Below are 22,793 nucleotides of genomic sequence, written 5' to 3'. Positions count from 1 at the left end.
CCCATAGACCCGTTGTCCACTTTTTCGCGCTTTCTCTCAACAACATTTCTTAATAATCTCATGAAATGAGTGTCTGTTCTAAACGTTTGTGTTCGGTATCTATCCATCTATATATATATATATATATATATATATATATATATATATATATATATATATATATATATATATATATATATATATATATCGATCGATCTATCTATCTATCTATATTTTGCGAGCTTTTTCTATGTTCTCTCTTCCACATTTTTTTAAAGTCTATTGTATGGTTTAATGAGGGAGATCAGGAGTGGAACTTATTGCTAATTTTCTTCGCAATATTAATACCATTTGACCTTGAATTATACATTTCTTCGTGACTACGGCATTTTGAAACCCAGCATATGGGTGCAGTTGCATCATAGCAAACTTGTTCTTTCCAAGTACACTTCGCTTTAGAGTTGCTCTATCACACAGAGCTTCTCGATACCTCAGGATCTCAGCTGCGTGGCTTTTATTCTAGGCTCCCGTCTCGCTGCCGGTTTTACCAAGCTAATTTGGTAAAATGAAGGCCTATCAATTTTAAGAGGCTGCGAGTGTGGTGTCCATTTTATTTATGATTCTACTGCTTATGTGAAATGCAGATATTTACGTGACCCAACATTCCTCGGGAATATTTTATCTAAGAGAACCATATAAGCCAAAATCCAGAGGTAAGTTTGCAGCGTTTGATCTTCTACTTTGATTCTTTGAATTTGAAAAAAGACGAAATAGTGCAAGGAGATTATACTTCATGTTATAACTCTGTTTTTAAAGATAGATCTCATGAACTTTGAACTGGCAAATTAGTTACATACGCGCATTGTAAAATACAGATTACTTGCAAAATAATTATGCAACTGCACGCAAGCACTGTTAAATTTTATTTTTAAATTACAGATTTTGTGTTTGCATGCAGGTTTGATTACGTGTCACCTTTGTACTGTCAGAGAAGGTGAAATGATGTAAGTAAATGTATGCCTCGTAAGGATTTTGATACTATAAATGTCTAATTGGTAAGGATACTACTATTGTAAAAGTCTGATTCGTAATGATCTCGGTACTGTAAATACCTGATTCATTTCATTATTCAGTTCAATAGACATTGGGCCACTGCATCAAAGTCTCCTAGAAACTTGAAACAACTGGACTGATTTGCAACAAAAATTTCCTGAAGCGTTTGTATCATGCACTTTGTCTACAGGTTACAACTAATTATGAACATCAAAAGTCTTCTAGTGACATCCAAATTACCGAGTACTCGATGTTTTAAGTATTAATTTAATGGTTGTAAGATTCATGATGTTTCTAAATATTTCAGACAGAGTCAAAATATTGGAAACAAATAGAATTTTAAGGTTAAACAACATATTTCATTCGATACACCATATTATTTAAGTGGTACATTGTTCAAATTTCCTTGTCATTTTTCTCAAATTTAAGCTTTAAGGAACATTCTGCGGGATCATTGATCAAGATAAAGTGAATCTGCATACTAATGTCTCTCTCTCTCTCTCTCTCTCTCTCTCTGTATACATATATAGAGCGTAAATGAAGCATGCATGTATCTGTAAATATAATAATTGATCCAATTTTAAAAACCAGATGTATATTCTTTTTTCGCCAGAGATTTTGAATTGGAATATCGTTGGGGTTTTGTTTAACACTAGATCCATACACTTTAACCTTATGTATGATACGTTTGTTCCTTCCTATTGTTGCAAAGAATTAAATAAAATTATAAGCAAGAAATTAAACTACTGTCCTTTTTATAGTTCAGATTTTTATCTTGTCTGGTCTTGCCATGCTTTAATTAATTTGGAAATAGTTGATTCTTTTTTCCTTATGAAAGTATTTGAACTCAATTTGACCATACCGTCGAACGATAATAAATAATAAGGAAAGTAACATGAAACGTGAAAGCCAAAGTTTATACAATATTGACGTGAAATGTAATCATTAACTCTTTTAACGAGAATATTTGGTTGTTCACTGAATTGTGGAGGAATCGCTTACTTTGAAACCTAATGCGCAACCGATTTTATCTATCAGTGGTCGGGTCTATGACTGTCAGTTATACGTAGATATAACGACAGCATCTGTGCTCATATCACCAGTCCCTGCCTGGCTTTAATAAATCAGGTATGCAATATTAACCTAGTTATTCATCGTCGCAAATTACATGCAATAATCCACTACCTTCCTTTATCATCAGTAGCTGCCTGTGTTTAATATTTCCTTTTGTAATGATTAGGCATACACAAAATTACGTCATCAAGAACACAATTCAGCAATCATCTACACTTCAGTGAATGTGTTTCTTTTAGTGATCGATAAGTGGATTGTGTTCAGAAGAGAAACGTGTAATGGTTCTTTCAAACAGGGTGAAAGGTCATATTGGGTCACAGCGATGAGACAAATTTACTTTGCGCTTAGTAAGTTTATGCATCTTTATGCAAAACGATGAAATATCTGCACATGCGGACGTGGATGATAAGAAGCGTAGCTTATTATCACCCTTGGCTTGTAACGATGCCCCATTACGGTTCAACAGTTGATCACGTGTCTATAGAATTATTTCACCGTATTTATCCGTGTATATATTCTACAAAAGAGCGAACTTCATGGGCTAGGCTTGGACCCAGGTTTGCTTTATAATAATGAACCCTGGTGACTTTTCGCTTAACATCATTCATGAAATGAACAGTATTGGTTTGGGTTTTCCAGTGCATATGATATGGCCATCTGCGTCTGCGTCGTTTATGCTAGAATATTAGTCCGATATACATGTTACACTTCCTATTCCTTTTAGATATTTTGACATTTATGCTGGAGTGTGGTGTCGGAGTATTTTGCCTACAGAAAACGTTGGAATTCCGCGGCAACGTGAATTGCTGAGTGAAATGGATTTTCTAAGAGTCATGGAATTCCTAGCTTCACAAGGGCGTATTCAACAGTCAAATTAGTAATAGTGAAAATTCCACAATTTTTACAAGAGTTAAAAACGAATGATGTTTGAACAAAGAGAAAGGCACATGTTTAATAGTTATGAAAAACCATCACAAATATAGTTCTAGACCTGCTAATGAAATAAGGTTAGAATATGTGTATGCTGAAATCAGTCTATCTACCACTGGATATTTCCATAATCAATATGTCCGAATTGGATCGTTCTACTGAATTTGCTATCCAACATTTGGACCAATTATAAGCCGTTTTAATTCTTGCGGTTTTCAATTTGCCAGAAATAATTTGAAAAATGGTTGGAGTATACCCCAAATGGAACCTCTTTGTGATTAGGAAATTCTCAAATGCAATTTGAATGTGCTGGGAGAACACTGCTTACGTCGTTCAAAAGTAATCCTGTCAGGAAAAGGCTTGGTCCCTTATCGTATCATAAGTTCAGTAAACGAAACACATGCAGAATATAACCGAATGTGCCACTGCGAGGCTCTAAAAAGGTTTTATCTGTTGGTTTACAAGAGAATTGTTGTTGTTGTAGGGTTTAACGACATTTTACACCACATGATAGGATATACATGGCGGCCAGTATAAATGGTGGAGGATGAACCAGGGAAAAACCCGGGAAGAACCACTGACCCACGAGAAGCTACTGGCCAAGATTTCTCACATACCCACACTGGCCGAGCCCTAGACTCGAAATCACGTAGACAGAGGTAAGATGGCAATGATCCGTAACGGAGAGCGCGTTCGACCACTCGGCCACTCAGTGCCCCGGTTTACCTGAGAAATAAGTTGGCAACGTGGGACAGACATAACGGCTTTTACCAATACAAATCTGAGTCTGGTCGAATATAATATCTTCTATATGTGCAAATTGTAATTAGAGTCCTTTAACACAGAAAAATGTTATGGATCCCTTTTATGAAAGATTAAATTCGATTGTAACTGAATGTACACCAACTGCAAGACGTGAAAGAAAAATGGTTGTGTGTTTAGCAGGATAATGGTAACAGTGCCACCGTAAGAGAAAAGAAGAAATATTATATAGGGTATACGTAGTGCGGACATGTGAAAGATTCGGAACAATACAGTGTGCGTTAATGTAGCTAAAAGGCAACAACAACAACAACAACAAAACTAAAAAAGAAAACAAAATCGAAAACAAATGCAAAGACTGTATTTCAGATATTGCATTTCTGCTTCAAGGAAACCCAAAACGCAACTGGAACTTGTAAAATACCAAAAGCTTGAATGCCTAAACAGCAATTACAAGTACATATTCTATTTCTACAGACTTTTTAAACACTGCAATCATGTTCATTAATTTTTTTGAAGAGCGTATGACTTCAGTCATGTATATTATTCATATACTGGTATATTCCATATATTGTTCATTTAGAAAGCATAAACGTTCAATTTTCTAATCTGTACAAATGACGCTGGATTTGGCCATGTCACTGGTACCCGCTATAAAACGTGTCGAGCAATGTTCTGCGTCCGTATCCAGTCGATCCAGTCGTTTTAACATGTCTGTAAAGTCTGGGCGTGTATGCAGGGTGCAGAAGAAGAGGCAAACAGAAACAGTCGTGGGAAGACAACATTAAGGAGTGGACAGACATGGGATTTGTAAATTACCAAAGGGCAGCAGAGAAGTTTTTTAAAATGAACTTTAAAGAAAAACAAACATAACTTTGGATCAAGTGGCCTTAACAGAGACATTAAAAAAACCCTGATAATATTTGTCAGCCATGCACTCTAATCTTTCACACACTATGGCCTTGTAAACGCCCCGGGTAACCAAGTTATCTAAGGAGCTGGCCTTTACAGATCACTCAAACACGTTACCTCTTTCGGCGTGAGTTTATGTTTCATCTCGACCAACGTGGGTATATGGTTCATTTTAAAAAAACTTTACAAATATATTAGTCATATGTACTTTGTATCTATAGGTTCTGATATGTACATACATTTAGATACAACTGTGTAATGTGATCTCTCGCCAATCTGTTTTGAACCAAGAAATCGAAATGGTTAAAGGAAAGTTTTTGAAGTCCATACTATTCGTCTTGCTGATGAGGGTACATGATCATCATGGAAAATACTGTATGTGTCTATATGTCTTGTGATGTCCTTATATGTAATCATTCGGGACATCTTCGTCACTTTTGGAGATTCACTATGTCCTGTGGTGTCCTTATATGTAATCATTCGGGACATCTTCGTCACTTTTGGAGATTCACCATAGCAATACAAACAACGTCACCTTTCATTTAAATAAATCAGAAGCTGATATTGTTACAAGTGACGGCATGATGTGTTAGGATTTTATAATCCTCAACCGGTTTTGTGATCGATGCTTATTTTGTAATTGTTCGTATTGTAATATTTATTTCCAATAATGTTGAGCTTTATTAAAACAAATAAAAAACCTTTGAGGATGGACATCTGAGACAGTGATATATAGAAGGTTGGATTAAATCAAATGTTTAAATCAGCCAGACATAGGGCTTTGAACTATATGGTTAAAGTTTGTATATCGGTATTTGACAGAAGAAAATATTTTAGGCTTGACATAGAATTGGACTAAGGTACTCTTACGTCTGATCCTTACATCACCTATTTCGTTTGATACAATATGACATGTTTGATAAATACAATAGGACATGGTTGATACATGCAATAGGACATGTGTGATACTTACAACACGACATGTTTGATACAAGCAATAGGACATGCTTGATACATGCAATAGGACTTGCTTGATACATGCAGTATGAAAAGTTTGATAAATGCAATAGGACATGTTTGATACATGCAATAGGACATGTGTGATACTTACAACATGACATGTTTGATACTTGCAATATGACATGATTGATTCAAGCAATATGACATGTTTGATACATGCAATAGGATATGCTTGATACATGCAATATGAAAAGTTTGATACATGCAATAGGACATGTTTGATACATGCAATAGGATATGCTTGATACATGCAATTTGAAAAGTTTGATACATGCAATAGGACATGTTTGATACATGCAATATGAAAAGTTTGATACATGCAATAGGATATGCTTGATACATGCAATATGAAAAGTTTGATACATGCAATAGGACATGTTTGATACATGTAATAGAACATGTTTGATACATGCAATATGACATGTTTGATACATGCAATAGGACATGTTTGATACATGTAATAGGACATGCTTGATACATGCAATATGACATGTTTGATACATGCAATAGGACATGTTTGATACATGCAATAGGATATGCTTGATACATGCAATATGAAAAGTTTGATACATGCAATAGGACATGTTTGATACATGCAATAAGGCATGTTCTACACATGCAATAAGACATGATCAATGCATGCAGTATGACATGTTTGAAGCATTATTCTGAAATTAATTTCAAAGAAATGTGTATAATGTCCAAATATTCTAAGTTACGTGACGAACTACTGTGTCACTGTGTATATTAATATATAATTCAAGTACTGATTCATTTCAAAACAGGTCAAAAAGCTGTCTTCAGTTAACATTATATAGTTCAGATATGTTAATTTTTGGTATGTGTGTTCAGGAAACGTTCTAGGTTATGTCCTACTCGCAAACATTCTATTTTCGAGAAGAATATTGTGTTATTTGCAGCAGGATTTTTTTTTCTTTACCCGAAGAAAGGGAAATCAATCAGTAGGATACATCTGATGTATTTTTGCTAGAATAAATTACTATAGTCGGGTTGTTGATGAAACACTCTATGATTCAATGAAAACGTCGGTGCAAAACTTCACTGAACCTTACTTTTCTTCCTAAAATCAAGGCGAGGAAAATAAAATAAAGTAATATATATATATATATATATATATATATATATATATATATATATATATATATATATATATATATATATATATATATATATATATATATATATATATATATTAATACATACATACATATACACACATTTAACATACTTGGAGAAAGGTCAACAGGGACTAAAGAAAATAACGTTTGTATGCATGTATGGATGGGTGGGTGTAAACAACGTGATAGATTTCATGGACTATAAAGCACGTGCCTCGTACAAAGCAAAGTTTCGCGTTTAACTAACTGACATCGGTCCTTGGGCAAGGATCATTGCTCTACATGCCTTCGTACACTGTAACCTTCAAGTGTTGATGTCCTGTACAAATACCGAAATGGAGCAGTCAGAAAGACTCGAAATACAAGTGGAAAGCAGTGTAAACCGCCTAAATCCAACCTTAAGACGGGTCTGTTTTTGCATAATTTGCCAAATGGGTTGTTACGTGTTCATTATGATGACAAATAAATCAGTCATTTTGCATTAGTGCCGGGTTTAAGACCTGCACCACTAATTATGTGCTGAAAGATTTTGTACGCTTTCGAGTACAGAAGACATGGGAATACAGTATGGTTGTGTCTAAATACGTATGAAAAAACAATAACCGACCTCACTAAAATAATTTATAAATTTACAAACAGAACGGCTTTCTGTATATATTTATGTCTAACTGTAATTTCTAGCGCCATCCTAACCGCATAACTATGTATGTATGTATGTATGTATGTATGTATGTATGTACGTATGTGTGCAAGTATTTGCTTTTTCTCTCTTATTTCTCCTAATCCATAAGTATGTATGTATGTATGTATGTATGTATGTATGTATGTATGTATGTATGTATGTATGTATGCATGCATGGATTAATAGATGGATGGATGGATGGATGTATATGTATTGTTTCTCTCCATCTATAAGCAAACAATATATATATATATATATATATATATATATATATATATATATATATATATATATATATATATATATATTACCACCTTAAAGTTTAAAGAAATATGTTTTTGTTTCCATTTATTAATGGATATGTTCTTTTTATAACATAACTCTGCCTTTATAGTTCAACGTTTTGGCTTGCAGAGAAAGTAACTGCTACTTATTTGTCAGAAATCCTTGTCTAATTGCGTCAAGTGCAGTATAGCCTAACTCTAGACAAGGCGCCAACCATGTGGAAGCCTTTTCCCAAGATAAAAAGTCCAGCATATCTGTTTCCTGATTGAAAATGCAACTGTCAGAAGAAAAACAGTTTTCACATATGATGCTTGATATTCAAAAGGTATATTGTTCTTGCTTCTTTTTGCAAAACAGATTTTAATATACCGTACCTTACTGTACAACTAATTATCCCTTAAGTATTGAGGTTATCCAACTGTGTGCCAATATTTCTCTTTTCTTCATTCTATCTCTATGAGTGGTAAATACATGTACGTATTATGTATATTACATTTACATGTGATTAATTGTCGTTTGACCTTTATTCTATCCATTTGAAGGTATATATTCAGGTTCGTTCCGAAATATCTAAGCTCATTTGTTTTTGTCGTCAAGATTAAAAAAAACTTAGGCAATTTAACAATTATCTTGTCTTCACCACATCCGGAGTCAAATAATAAAAACAGTTCGTGACCTTTTAATTTAGCCTGGTAGTATGAAATGAAATGGAGTTCATTACAGAGGTATGGAGATGTCAAAGTACATGTATTTAAAGGTGTTGCACAGTGTTGATTTGTTTTGTACAAAATGATGCAAAATTTTGTTATTAAAGAAAGGAAGAGATCTTTTCATAAACAGTCAACCCAAATTTATCTAACTTGCTCACAATGAAAGGGTGATGTTTATTCAAAGAAGTTCAAAGTATTGGATATTAACCACTATATATATATATATATATATATATACATTACCAAAGCAACACACATTCATACCTGCACAAGTAAAAAGGTATATGACATACATCAATCACACCGTCTCATTAACATAGTAACATAGTCATTTCTTAGACACGTATGCACATTATTGTGAATAAAATATACACGAAGATGTAAATACAACAAAATCGATTAACGTGTGGTGGCCATAAAGCCCATTATATTAAAAAGGCATCCAAAATTGAAATTTTCACTAAAGAAATATTAAGTAATGCGCAGTGTGCCTTGATAATCATATGTACTCTGTATTAATCCACACTGTCTAATCCATACGTTATCTAAGATATATGTTGTTGTATTCCAACTCGATCATGATGACAAAGAAACAAAACTTATCTTATTTCAGCAAGGAAACTATTATATGAATATAAAGGTATACTTCTTTCTACCGATAGTGGTATAATTGTCTTTTATCATAAGCTTCATCGCATTTTCTGGCGGTATCAACGAATTAAACAAACAGCTCTTGGATGCCGGGGTAAAAAATGCGCAGGTCTGCAAAAACAATCAACGCGGAATTCCGGTATATTCTTGTGTTCGCGTATGAGCCCCTACCGGCGCATAATTTAGTTTTATAGTTGCTTTGATCTTGGCATGGGGTATGGGATCGGTACCAAATCCAAGAAACTGTACCTAGGTACTCTTTCATTAGATCTGACAGGGGACCGAATATTGAGATAGAATTACTATCTACTGTAATGTTGCCAATCTTATATCAGAAAGCCTGTAAAATTTATCTGATTTAAACTAAACTTTTGCGGGTTTATGTGCTATTTGTTTAAACATTACATACCGAGTGTTTCGAATTACATCTTATGTCCAGAGTATGTAAAGTATATGTTATGCACCTGTATTATGGACTGTTGTAATAAAACAAGGAGTAGTTTCAAATTACGACTGTTTATGAAAATAACCACCCTCCAAGCTTCTCTACGCTTATATGCGTTTGACTGTAACAAAATATGTGTACATTGCTTTGATCAATGCACATTGGAATATTGATAAACTGGATGGAAATTCGCTTACAAGTTAATGAAGGAAAGGTATAAACAAAGAGGTTGAAAATAAATGAATACAAAATATTCAAGGAATGCGAAAAAAATACCTACAGAACCCCCTTACTCATCCACCTTCACCGTTCATTGTTACTCAAAAGAGGACGTCTCTGATAACTTTAATGTACATTATTTGTTGTTCGATACGATTTTCATAGAGCGGATAATTGTTCCTTCCCTCTGTTAGTTTTATTGGATGGCAATAGGCTCTGCATCTTTGGCACATGAAGAAGAAGAAAAAAAATAGGAAAGAAAGAAAGGTTATATTTAGTACTGATTCGTTAATTATATTATTACACGTTTTGGAACTTTAAGTGTTCATTGGCAATTCTACAAAGACGTGTTTGAAGGAAGTAATGAACAATGAACAAAATGGAGGATTCTCTCTCTCTCTCTCTCTCTCTCTCTCTCTCTTACAACAGATGGATGCAATGCGATTCCTGCAGTCAGATATTGTATTAGGTTTTGAATTCTGAAATTCCGTGTTAGTCAATTAATTAAAAATATCACAAGTTTCCAGTAAACCTGTTTTTTATACATTTGTTATTTGTTATGAAGTACTTATATAAAATTATCCCATATATTTAATATGTAGAAAGCCTTTGAAATGACTAATTAATTTCAGTAGGTGGGTGGAGTAGATAAATGTCAGCTCTCTGTAAATTGAAGGAAAGCTGGCTATTCTACACATAAAATCTGCCAGGAGGCAAATATCCGCGTCTGTACACAAGTTTATGAGAAGGCATATCCAAGAGTAAATGTCCGCATAATACACAATTTAATTAACCCATCTTGTTGCGAATCAGACATTTGGATCGTATTCTTTCTCTGATACATATAAAGCGGCGATCACTTCGGTGGCTTTGGTGATTAGAGCGTCCGCATCTGATGCGGGAGGTCGCGGGTTCGAATCATGACCGAGTTATAACAAAGACTAAAAACAATGGTACTAGCAGCTGCCTTGCTAGGCACTCAGCATTAAGAGGATAGAATAAGGTCTGGTCGACCTGATGTCAGGATAATGCGACTGGGTGGGACATGATGTTACATTTCTACTGGGCGATGCGCCAGTGCTAGACATCATTATAAATTGTCCCATCGCAGACATCGTAGCGATATGATTAAAATGTTTTTAAAGCTACTTTAAAATCCAAATCACACACATATCATGCAAAATATAATCAATTATGCGCACAACAACCGCCCATACACTAGCACACACCTATACACAAAATTATTGTTGACAATGCACCCGTAAAGGTCACAAATTCAGAGCATTAATTTTAAGTAGTTACAGCCTCAAAGGAAAATGTTATAGTGATTTAAATAACCAGATATTGTATTTGTACAAGGGGCTTCTGTTACATATCAGCTCTTCTGCGGAGATTCTGCGATCGACTAAGTTCCGTGTCTTCTCTCTGTCTGCTTTATATTTACTCTGTGCGACGGTGCATGTGATTTTCTCCCAAGACATTTCACTATGACGATATATATATATATATATATATATATATATATATATATATATATATATATATATATATATATATATATATATATATATATATTTTTTTTACTATCTTTCTACCTATCTATCTACCTATCTATCCGTTCAGACGTTTTCGAAACGGACGGACGGTCTCTGTTTCTATGTTTAAGCTGCGAGAAGCAGAAAACGTTTTACAAAGGTACTGTTTTGGTGGGTTATAGACTCCTTATTTAATGTCAAAAGTGGTATTTAAATTTGACTTGAAATGTCACCTTTGCATACGGTGTCACCATAAAATCATATCTGTAACCATTCTTGGTGTTTGTGATATTTACGTCTTGTACACACAATATTTATTTGTGTGCAGACCGACATAAAAATTCACTTTATCTAAAATACAATGTGTAATTTACATTTATAACAATTTTCAACACAACATTGTTTTGAAGGGTGCTCCATAAAATGGAAACAGATACACACACACCCACACCCACACACACGGACATAGGCAATGAAAAGGGTATGCATATTTTTTTTACAATTAGTTGATCAAAAACATTTGTCATGAACTGAGACTAAATCACAACAAGACACCATGCTTTCTTCCTCAGCAAAGAATGATCATCATCTCATGACAGGTTCTATCAAAAGCAGCAAGCAAAATAATTTTAGACATCCATCGATAAAAGTCAAATTAGAGAAGTAAAATGTTTACAAATATTTCACCAGTGTTTAAGAATCGGATACCATTCACAATCAGTCATCTACAAATCGATTAATTTGCCGGCGGCATGAGTCATTACCAAAAGCAGGGTTATTTGCCAGATATACTGACGTGTCATACAATGGAAATGACGTATATGTCAAACGTGATCACAAAATTCGTAGACGATTAATTTGCAACTTCGATGAAATTGTCACAGTCTGTACCAAGTCGATTAATTTGCAATTTCGATGAAGTTTTCCCACGCTGGGCCAAGTCGATTATTATTTACAATTTCGACGAAATTGTCCAAAGCTGGACTAAGTCGATTAATTTACAATTTTGATATTATTGTCCCACGCTGGACCAAGTGGATTAATCGGAATATTACTGTATTGTACTTAAAGCATATAATGTTACATTTTTGTGCATGTTTTCTATCTACATAAGTAAAAAAAATATCTGCATTTATCGAAGGCTTGTCTGTTTATGCATTCGAGGCACGCGAGGTTACCCGCTGTGCCATGGCTGAGATATTTTAGAGATATCTATTCCATAACAACCTATATCAGTTCTGGACATAAATTCAAGTGTTCACATGCGTATCCACTTGGCTGTCAGTCCTAAGGTAATGCGTATCCGATTGACTGTCAGTTCTGACGTATTGTGTATCCGCTTGGCCGACAGTTCTGAGGTAAGTTCTCCATCAAATGTGATTTTTATTTTGTCATAAGGAACAGGTTAGTTTTGGTGACTTTATATCAAATTAAGGACATGTCTACAACACACACACACACACACACACACACACACACACACACACACACACTGCCTCACGTTAACTGTTTTCATTAATATGCTAGTATTCTATATTAGTTATATTTTGAAATGAAATTCGATGGATCCTTTGCATTACTATGTACATAACAGGATTTGCCGCAAATACATTAGCACTATGAACAGCATATATTTATCTCACAAATGAATATTTATCTCGAAAATGAATATTTATCTCAAAAATGAAGAATAATGAATCCCGAGAGTCTAGAACTCTTGTCCACACAAATCATTTAAAGAACTTAAATTGAACTTAATTGAATATTCCATTCCAGGCATAGGCCTATAATTTTAAAACATTTAATTGCACCTAATTAAAAATACCATTGTTTTTGTGGAAGGTAATTGGGGGAGGGGGCTAAAGACAATAAAAGGGATGCGCATGTTCCTTTGAAGAGGCGTTATTTGTAGTTAAGCATCGAATCTATTTACAAGAAAACAAACCAAAACATGGCAGATATGAGGGACAGATATGGATGTGTATAAATTGTGTGTGTGTGTGTCTATGTATGTATGTCTGTATGTATGTATGTATGTATGCACGTACGTACGTATGTATGCATGAATACATACATATGTTTTCTTTAGCAGTTTCAGCAAGTAAACTTTGCAACTGGTAGCACGTAGTCTCACGATATTTAAGTAGAGATTGGCGTTTCATTACCAGCTAATATACTGTGTATACAGCCTATGTCATTAAATCATTGCTTTTCAAACTAGATCAAAGCAATGGATGCTTATGCCCACGGAACAAGGCAAGTGCAGTCGAGATTTAAGTCCATATGCAAATACGAAAATCATTCCGCTATTTTCAGTTGTCCGTCTAAATCAATGTCCGTTAAAAAATCATATTTTTTAACAATAATCGTCTGTATATTCATCTCCCATCGCTTGACTGCTCAAGAGATCATAATGTTATTACAGCTAACATGTTTATAATTTAGCCAATGGATTTTGTTGTTTAAGAACTACCTGCGGCATTCACGTTTTACCGTTTCACATCTTTGCCGGTAAATGGGAAAGGTATATTATACGATGGAATGATAATAAACTGTTCGCATAACTTAGCGTGACACATCCGGATTTCAAACCAATCAGGTTATTATCCAAATTACATGAACTGAAAAGCAGATGCCTTGTAAATAATTTTACATAATGACTTAACACATGATTTGAACATGTTTTGTAATAATTAAGTGGTTTGAGGGACATTAGTCCTCTCCTTAATTATGACGTACGGATAAATCATGTCGAAGTGTTTGTATTACGCTATTACTAGGTAAACCGTTTGGAATTTGTATCTTCTACATTTTAAATTAAAACACACCATATTCCGTAAAGAACAGCATACTCAACTTGGCCTACGATTTCGGAGAGATTATTAATTGCTGCATAGCATACTTTTTTTTAATTTCATACATATTTTACATGGCATGATCCGTCACAGGGTAATAGAAAACAGCTTCCCGTCCTTGATATTTGTCAACTGGATTCACTTAAGAATGGCTTAACAATCAGCGGTTATTTAGTTATAAATGAAACGATATATACAGAGAAATGTATCTCTATAAGGTGTGTATGAATATATATATATATATATATATATATATATATATATATATATATATATATATATATATATATATATATATATATGGGGGTAGAGAGCATTGATACACCACGAGATGAATACATTTTTTGTTTAAAGGAAACGAGGCTTTTTGCAGATATTACTTTTAATGAAAAACGTGTGCAACGAATGGCGTATCAAAGGTACAGCGAACATACTCTATACATATATTTATTTATATCACATACAATACACATACTTGTATTTCCAACGCAGTTAAGGTTGACTGCAAGCTATTGTGTAATGAACTCTGCACAGCCGTCTCCAGTTTGTCCGCTGCAAAATGTTGTTCTTAAACGTATGAGAAAAATTGCAATCTCTTTGGCAAATTGATAGCTAGCTTGTTTCAGTTTTTGAACTCCTATTTTCATTCATAGTGATGAAACAAATATCAGATAGACTTGTGATTTAAAAACGAAAGATGGTTTAAATAAAGTAGAGTACTTTAAACACAACATGGTTAAAGTCTAGTGTAACATTGAACGCACTGGTTTTCACATACCGGCTAGCATATTTAAATGAGTTATTAGTATAAATTAAGCGAAACGAGGAACCAGAAATAAGTAATACAAACATTTAAATGTATTTACAAGTCATCTAAGTCATTATTATAGTTTAATTAATATTGCTGCCAAGCATACAACTGTTTCTATCCTCAGTTTCTAACTATCCCCTTTCCGCTGCTTCGTTGAACTAGTCTTTCATCATTCATCGGTGCAGATGACATCGTCGCAAGAAGCCGATAAAAATAAGCCACGCTCGTTTTATAACGGATTTTAACTGTTATCTTACTACGACGATCCAAAGAGAGAAAGAGGGGGGGGGGGGAAGCAGGTAGGATTTCGATGCTTAATTCATTTCGAAGAGTAGGGTTATTATTTGTATCACTATTTACTTACAGATCTAATGATTAATCAGTGGACATTCATCACAGATTTACAGACTATATTCGCCAACAGCTTACTTATGCTGAAAAATTATTTACATAAACGTATTAATGCGCCAAGGGCGGATTACAATTTGATAAACCAATTGTATTGATATATCAAATTGATTTATACCAACGCTTTACAATATATATATATATATATATATATATATATATATATATATATATATATATATATATATATATATATATATATATATATAGTGTTCTTGACGTTTCTTTTAGTTGAAGTAAGCGTAAGCAAGCAGGCGATGCGTTTGTAGAACTGAATCTCTGATTGTGATCAGTGGGGTGAGACCCCTGGAATCTACTGCAATTTCAGTGTTTTCATGGAGTAGTAAAAAAACAATCGGGTTGTTTCGCGCTCACTTTTAAGAGCGCCTCTTTATGCCCTCTTCACCCTACGCAAACTCTCATGTGGATCTGCTGGGCATACATTTTGAAACAATATATTATTGTGTACGAAAAATACAGTTAGGAAAACGTTTGGAAAATACCACTTGCGTTATAGTGAGATTGGGCTTTAGTACCACTAAATTTGATTCAGACTTAAGATTGAAGGCTTTCAGTGAGGGGCAATGAGAAAAGATATGCGGTTATAAAGCCTATTTATGCATTAAGACATTTCACAAATAAATTTATGATTTTAGTATACACGCATAGACAGACGTGAGCTTGTATGCTTGAATTAGTATGCGCGCATTGATACATGTATATGTAAGCTTGAATTAGTGTGCACGCATTGTTACATGTATATGCAAACTACTGTGCTTGAACTAGTGCGTGTGTGTGTGTGTGTGTGTGTGTGTGTGTATTTATTTGCGTGTGATTTGGACTTTTAAAGTAGCTTTAACAACTTTTCAGTCATATCGCTACGATGTCTGCAGTATGGCAGTTTATAGTGACGCCTAGCACTGGGTCATCATGTCGTAGTCATGTAGCATGATATCCCATCCAGTCACATTATCCTGACACCAGGCCGATCAGTCCTGACACTAACCTCTTAGGTAGCTGTTAGTACCCATTTTGTAAGTCTTTGGTATGATCGAACCTAGGACCTCCCACATTTAAGGCGGACGCTCTAACTACTAGGCCACCGGAGTGTTTGCTTGAACTAGTATGCACGCTTTTAAAACTTGTATATATAAGCTACTATGCTTCAACTAATATCCACGCATTGATAACTGTATATATAAGCATTATGTGTGAATTAGTGTCCACGCATTGATACATGCATATGTAAGCTACTATGTTTAATTAGCATGCACACATTGATTCGTGTATATATAAGCTACTATTCGTGAATTAGTATGCACGCATTGATACATGTTTATGTAAGCTACTGAGCGTGAATTAGTATGCATGCATTGATACCTGTTTATGTAAGCTACTATGCGTGAATTAGTATGCATGCATTGATACATGTTTATGTAAGCTACTATGTGTGAATTAGTATGCATGCAGTGATACATATATACTACAATGCTTAAATTATTATAAATGCATAGATACATGCAAAAGTAAATTATTGAATTTTTCTAAGCTGGTCACTTCTCATTCATTCCAATTTCTTATTTTATATAGTCGTAACTATATATATATATAATTTCTTTTCATTACTTTGCAGACAGCTATGGAATATATGCGATTGGAATTAGGCACAGTGCTTTTACTCTGTATAGTATCTCTAGTGATGTCTGAAACGTTTTACGATGGTCAGTACGACTATCCGAAACGTTGTGTTCCTAACAGAGCCCCCATCTGCCAGAGTATGCCATACAACGAAACGCTTTTTCCCAATATGATTGGAAACGAGAATATAGACGAAGCTAATGCAATTCTTACACAGTTTAGTCCTTTAATAACATATGGATGTAGCGATCAGCTTGATGACTTTTTGTGCCTTGTGTATATTCCTCCGTGCACGGCAACAATAGATTACGCCATCCCCCCTTGCCGCCATCTTTGTGACCAGGTGGCATCTGCCTGCGTTCCTTTGATGAAAGAGTTTGGCTTTTCTTGGCCGGATAATTTGAACTGCAAACGATTTCCGGAAACCAGCACCAGTGATAGGCTGTGTATTCAAAGTTCAAGGTCGGATAACAGCGGTGAAACCTCATATTCGCCCGATATCGGACCAGTGGTTTCTGAGCCTGTAACGAAGTTCATAAGGCGAACAACTCCCCGTACCCGAAGTGACACTTTTGAGGGTGATACACCTGTTGAGGTTCCGAAGGGTAAGCAGGATGTTTCACATATTTATTAGCTTGTTTGTGACGCAGTATGAACAGCGTGTTTGTCGGATACTACAAGCTTATTATTATTCAGTGTGACTACTTAATTCAAGCTTTTAATTAACAAAACTGTTTTTAATTATTTGAATATCTCTCCATTTTAAAGCGCTCCAAAAATTAATCAAAAGTATCAAGTAAATGATGCTTCAAACAAGTCCATTCTTACTAACAAACTTCTTCACGCTGTTTTGCCACCAGCCGCGCGCATAATTGCTGCTATCTGACAAACGCATACTTTAAATAGATAAATATATTCCAAAGCGTCTATATAAACAGTTGGCGGTGGTAATTTGTAGGTTACAGATGATGGTTCAGTTCTCGACGCAGTCACGGACTTCTTGAACTCTACTTAAGCATGGTTCATAAGTAATATATCTTTGCCGTTTATCAAAGAAGATTGCTGTCAGTTAAAACACATGGCATCTTGATGTTTTCATCTTCTTGCCCACCTCGTCGAGTGATGAGAGCCTTGTAAAATCTATCACGATGACATGCGTTAGATTAATGTTTCTTGCTTTTCATCAGAGGAATTCGACTGTGTTTTGAAGTATTTTTTAAACTTCTTTTGTCTGTCTTTCTTTCTAACCATGTTTCGATGTTAAATATATACATGTTTCTATGAGACTGCTCTGTTTCACGCTAACGGACTTGACATGGCTAGACATAGACCACATATGGACACTGTGACTCATTTGATGATGGTTTATTCTGAGTTGTTTAAAAAATAATTTGTTATTACTGATATTTTGTTTAATCAAGATTAATCAGAAATTGTCATTTTTTATTTAATTATTTTTTCAGGTTACCCGATTAATATTTTATTCCTTGTCACAAGCGGTCATAGGGTACAAATTCTTGACGTCACTTCCTACAAAGAAATCGACACGATCAACGCTTTTTCCGGTGTCGCTGCTAGAATGTCGGCTGCGGTTGATTTTCATTACAGCAAACATTACATATTTTGGGCCAGTAATCTGGAAGGCCACATTTACAGAGGAAAGCTGGAGCTTGATAGTAAGTGCGATAGAACATTTTATCTAACTGACTGCTTCATTTTGTTCATGCTTCTATCAATTCTTAAATTTCTATCCGAACGATGAGGACAATCATCAGCTTCATGCAGCTGCGACAGTTTGCAAGGTATATTGTCAGACGACCATTAATAAACAAATTATACTGATATGTGTTTCCTATTGTTCAGAGGGTCTTTGTGTTCTGTTTTAGATTTCAGCCAAAGAAGACTTGAAGAGTCATTTGGAATGTGGGTGTATAATGATCGTTCAGCAATGGTCTTGTATTCACGCTTTTTAAATTGGTATACAGATTCGTTATTTATGTTCATCAAAAACAGGTATGACTTAATGTAATATATCTCGGGATTAGAATGTCACTGTTTCGTGCGAGGAGATATTAAATTAATTAATTAATTAATTAATATGAATTAGTTATTATTATTTTCACGGCTGGCAAAGGCATGCTATTCTACGCTATATCTTAACATTAGTAAATACGTTTCTAACATTGTAAAATCGGATGGATATGGTCAAGTATTTTCTGTTCAGTAAACTCGTTTCTACAGAAGACAAAATCTGTGACAATGTTCGCAAGATGAGATTTAAGTTAGAGAGAACTGGAGTGTAACGTACACATTTTACTTATTAAAGGAGCTAGAGGTGCTAGATCTATAACGTGGTCATATGGCAATGCAATTCCAAGGTTTCGTAACTTAGCACAGCCAGTGGTTAATCAAGGGTATAATACTTTTGAAAAAGCAAATAATAATTTGCATTGGACTCAATGAACAAAGAAAAAATGCAAATTATTTTTAGTGCCAAAGTTTACACCCACAGTGATTAGATTGAAACCCTTGATTTTTGTTACTGGGGTTACTGAGTAATAGATAACATTTGCATTCACAAATTCACTTCTTTTAGCTGATAAAAGCTGTTTCTAATGTACTGTATATACACAGTAATACAAACATAAACGTGGTGAGGCATATTAATGGCTTTTAGGTGGCACGTACGTTAAAAGTGAAAAATTTTAAGTGAACGTTTTAGCAAGTCAAATACTGGTGGGTGTACAGCATTGTCCGGACTTGTGTGTCTCTCAGAGTGTCGTAGAACGCTCGTTTCCATTAACGAGTTTCTTAGCACAAACCCATCTGCTGATATTTTATAATTTCGTAAAGTGCCACAAAAAACTCCACGGTTTAACTGCAACTATTTGCAGGTGTTGCAATTTGATATTGTATATATCAGCGATAAGTACTGTTTGATTGCTATTGTTAATAGTTTTCCATACATCTGACCAAGCAGGAAGTCTGAATGATAAAACACTGTATTCCATCACGTCTGAAAATAATCCAGGAATAATTGTGTGTACTATTTTCAAAGTAATAAATTCTAATCCGTGTTTTCTTTAACCAAGATGACAAGAACATTTTGTTTTCAACGTTGTGGTCATGTATTACTGTCAAAATCGTTTGGAACATATACCTAAAATGAAACACATTGAGATTAAAAATTGAGCAGATTTATATTTCTCTCTTTTTCTTAAAAACCCACAAAAATAACACGATACAGCGCTGCCTATTTGATCGTTTTGTATATGAGCACATACGTTTCAGTTATTATTCAAAACAAAATCAAAAGAGTAGAATATAATATTTTATAGTTTAGGCTTAATTTGTTAATGTGTTGTGATGCGGTAGTGAAAGAAAGTGTTGCTTTATGTATATGATGGAACCGGGAAATAAACCCGGGTCCAACAATGTGCAGAGCAAACGAGTTCTTCCTGCACTACGCTTCGTTTCCTTTCTGTTATACAATTACGCTACTACAACCAGCTAGCACTGATCTTTCAGTTTTGAGTCTCTAACGTACTGCGCTTAAACTGTAAAACTGCTTCGATGCATACTCAAAATTTAACACTCGCACGAGAAATGTTGTTGTTGTTGTTGTAGGGTTTAACGCCATTTTTCAGCACACGATATGCTATGTATGGCGGCCAGTATTAATGGTGGAGGAAGAACCCGGGAAACCCGGGAAACCCTTGTGACGAACTACCTACCCACGAGAAGCTACTGGCAAGCTTTCTCACATACCCACATTGGCCGAATCCTAGACTTGAACCCACGCAGACAGAGGTGAGATGGCAGTGATCCGTAATGGAGAGCGCTTTAGACCACTCGGCCACTCGGGGCCCCCACACGAGAAATGCAAACGTGTGGACGGTAAATCATCATTTCCTATTCAGATTTAAGAAAATGTAATATTAGCCAGTCAACAGCTGTCGTGGTCGATAAATAATTGAATGGGTATTGTATAAGGACTTCAAACACCTGAATGGGTGTTGTTACTGGACTTCACACACCTGAATAGGTATTGTTACTAGGCTTCCAACACCTGAATGGGTATTGTTCCCGGGCGTCAAACACCTGAATGGGTATTGTAACATGACTTAAAATACCTGACTGGGTATTGTTACCGGGCTTTAAACACCTTAACTGGTATTGTTACAGGACTTTAAAAACCTGAATGGGTATTGTTACCGGGCTTCAAACACATGAATTGGTATTGTTACCGGGCTTCAGAAACCTGAATTCGTATTGTTACAGGACTTCAGACACCTGAATGGGTATTATCAAACACCTGAATGGGTATTGTTACCAGGCTTCAATCACTTGAACTGGTATTGTTACAGGACTTTAAACACCTGCATGGGTATTACTACCGGGCTTCAGTCACCTGAACGGGTATTGTTTCCGGGCTTCAAACACTTGAATTGGTATTGTAACCGGGCTTCAGAAACCTGAATTGGTATTGTTACAGTACTTCAAACACCTGAATGGGTATTATTACCGGGCTTCATACACATGAATGGGTATTGTTACCGGGCTTCAAACACTTGAATTGGTATTGTTACATGGCTTTAAACACCTGCATGGGTATTGTTACCGGACTTCAATCACCTGAACGGGAATTGTTACCGGGCTTCAAACACTTGAATTGGTATTGTTACAGAGCTTTAAACACCTGCATGGGTATTGTTACCGGACTTCAATCACCTGAACGGGTATTATTACCCGGCTTCAAGCATCTGAATGGATATTGTTACATGACTCCAAGATCGGATTTTGTTACTCATAAAACTTTACTTTCACAATAAGTAGAAGTCTAAATAAGGATCTATATCTGATATTATATTTTGTGGTGATTCTAACTCATGTAATGCTTCGGCACGTTTTCCTTCAAACGTCTAAATGCAAACCAGAAAGAAAAAAGATTCATATTTCTCAAATTCACACTGGAGCTAGAGGAGTGAAGCATAAATTACATAGAAAAAAAGTAACCGCATGTCTGCTAGGAAATCGATCCTACTTATTTACTGTATTATCGGTGCTTTTAAATATAATTACCGTAACTACTCATATAAAGCGGAACTCAATGATTTCTTCAATATGCCCATTTTTAAATCTTTATGGAAAATATATACTATTAGAGTTAAATTACTAATTATCATCTAAAATGTGATTAATAGAGATAAACTCTATTCTTCATATGTTTGGAGAATGATCAAATTTACCGAGAAATGGTCGAATTTATCAAGTTTTTTCAAAGCGAGATTGTGATTGATACTTATCTTTTATTGGATCAATTTTATCAATGGCAATAAATGTTGATTTCTTTCTAGAACTTCGCGAGATCCGTGAGCTGATCCGCATAACTCCAGGAAATGTTGAAGACCTCGTTGTGGATTGGATATTGGAAGTTCTGTACTGGACGGAACTCTACCCGCCACAGATACGTACTGCGACTATCGACGGTAAAAGAGTCACAACCGTAGTTTCGGAGAATATGGTTAATCCTAAAGCTATAGCAGTGGACCCGTTAGAAGGGTATGTAACATAAATATTACATGACAAAACAGAACATGATCTATTGTTAGGCTTTTTTATAAATTAGATTAGAACTTACATTTTAAAACTGAAAATGCATTCACTGTAATTAAACTTGTTCAA

At 35.0% G+C, this 22,793-nt stretch overlaps 1 protein-coding gene across 2 annotated transcripts in view; it reads left to right on the top strand.

The window, feature by feature from the left end:
* The first annotated feature begins 435 nt into the window (after positions 1 to 435).
* Positions 436 to 22,793, top strand: part of LOC149772594 (uncharacterized) — a 41,653-nt gene continuing 19,295 nt past the window's right edge. The window contains exons 1-4 of one of the 2 annotated variants that reach the window (XM_089947604.1): positions 436 to 692; positions 17,104 to 17,713; positions 18,572 to 18,784; positions 22,466 to 22,670. In XM_089947604.1, the coding sequence (XP_089803730.1) occupies positions 17,110 to 17,713; positions 18,572 to 18,784; positions 22,466 to 22,670 (1,022 nt within the window). In that variant the 5' untranslated portion in view covers positions 436 to 692; positions 17,104 to 17,109. Of the gene's footprint in view, positions 693 to 12,619; positions 12,755 to 17,103; positions 17,714 to 18,571; positions 18,785 to 22,465; positions 22,671 to 22,793 lie in introns of those variants that run through there. The other variant, XM_089947603.1, reaches the window with a different exon arrangement.

The sequence above is a fragment of the Sinohyriopsis cumingii genome, unplaced genomic scaffold (genome assembly GCF_028554795.1).
Source record: "Sinohyriopsis cumingii isolate HCF-2022 unplaced genomic scaffold, ASM2855479v2 utg001348l, whole genome shotgun sequence".
Classification (NCBI taxonomy): domain Eukaryota; kingdom Metazoa; phylum Mollusca; class Bivalvia; order Unionida; family Unionidae; genus Sinohyriopsis; species Sinohyriopsis cumingii.
This window is presented reverse-complemented; position numbering and strand designations above follow the sequence as displayed.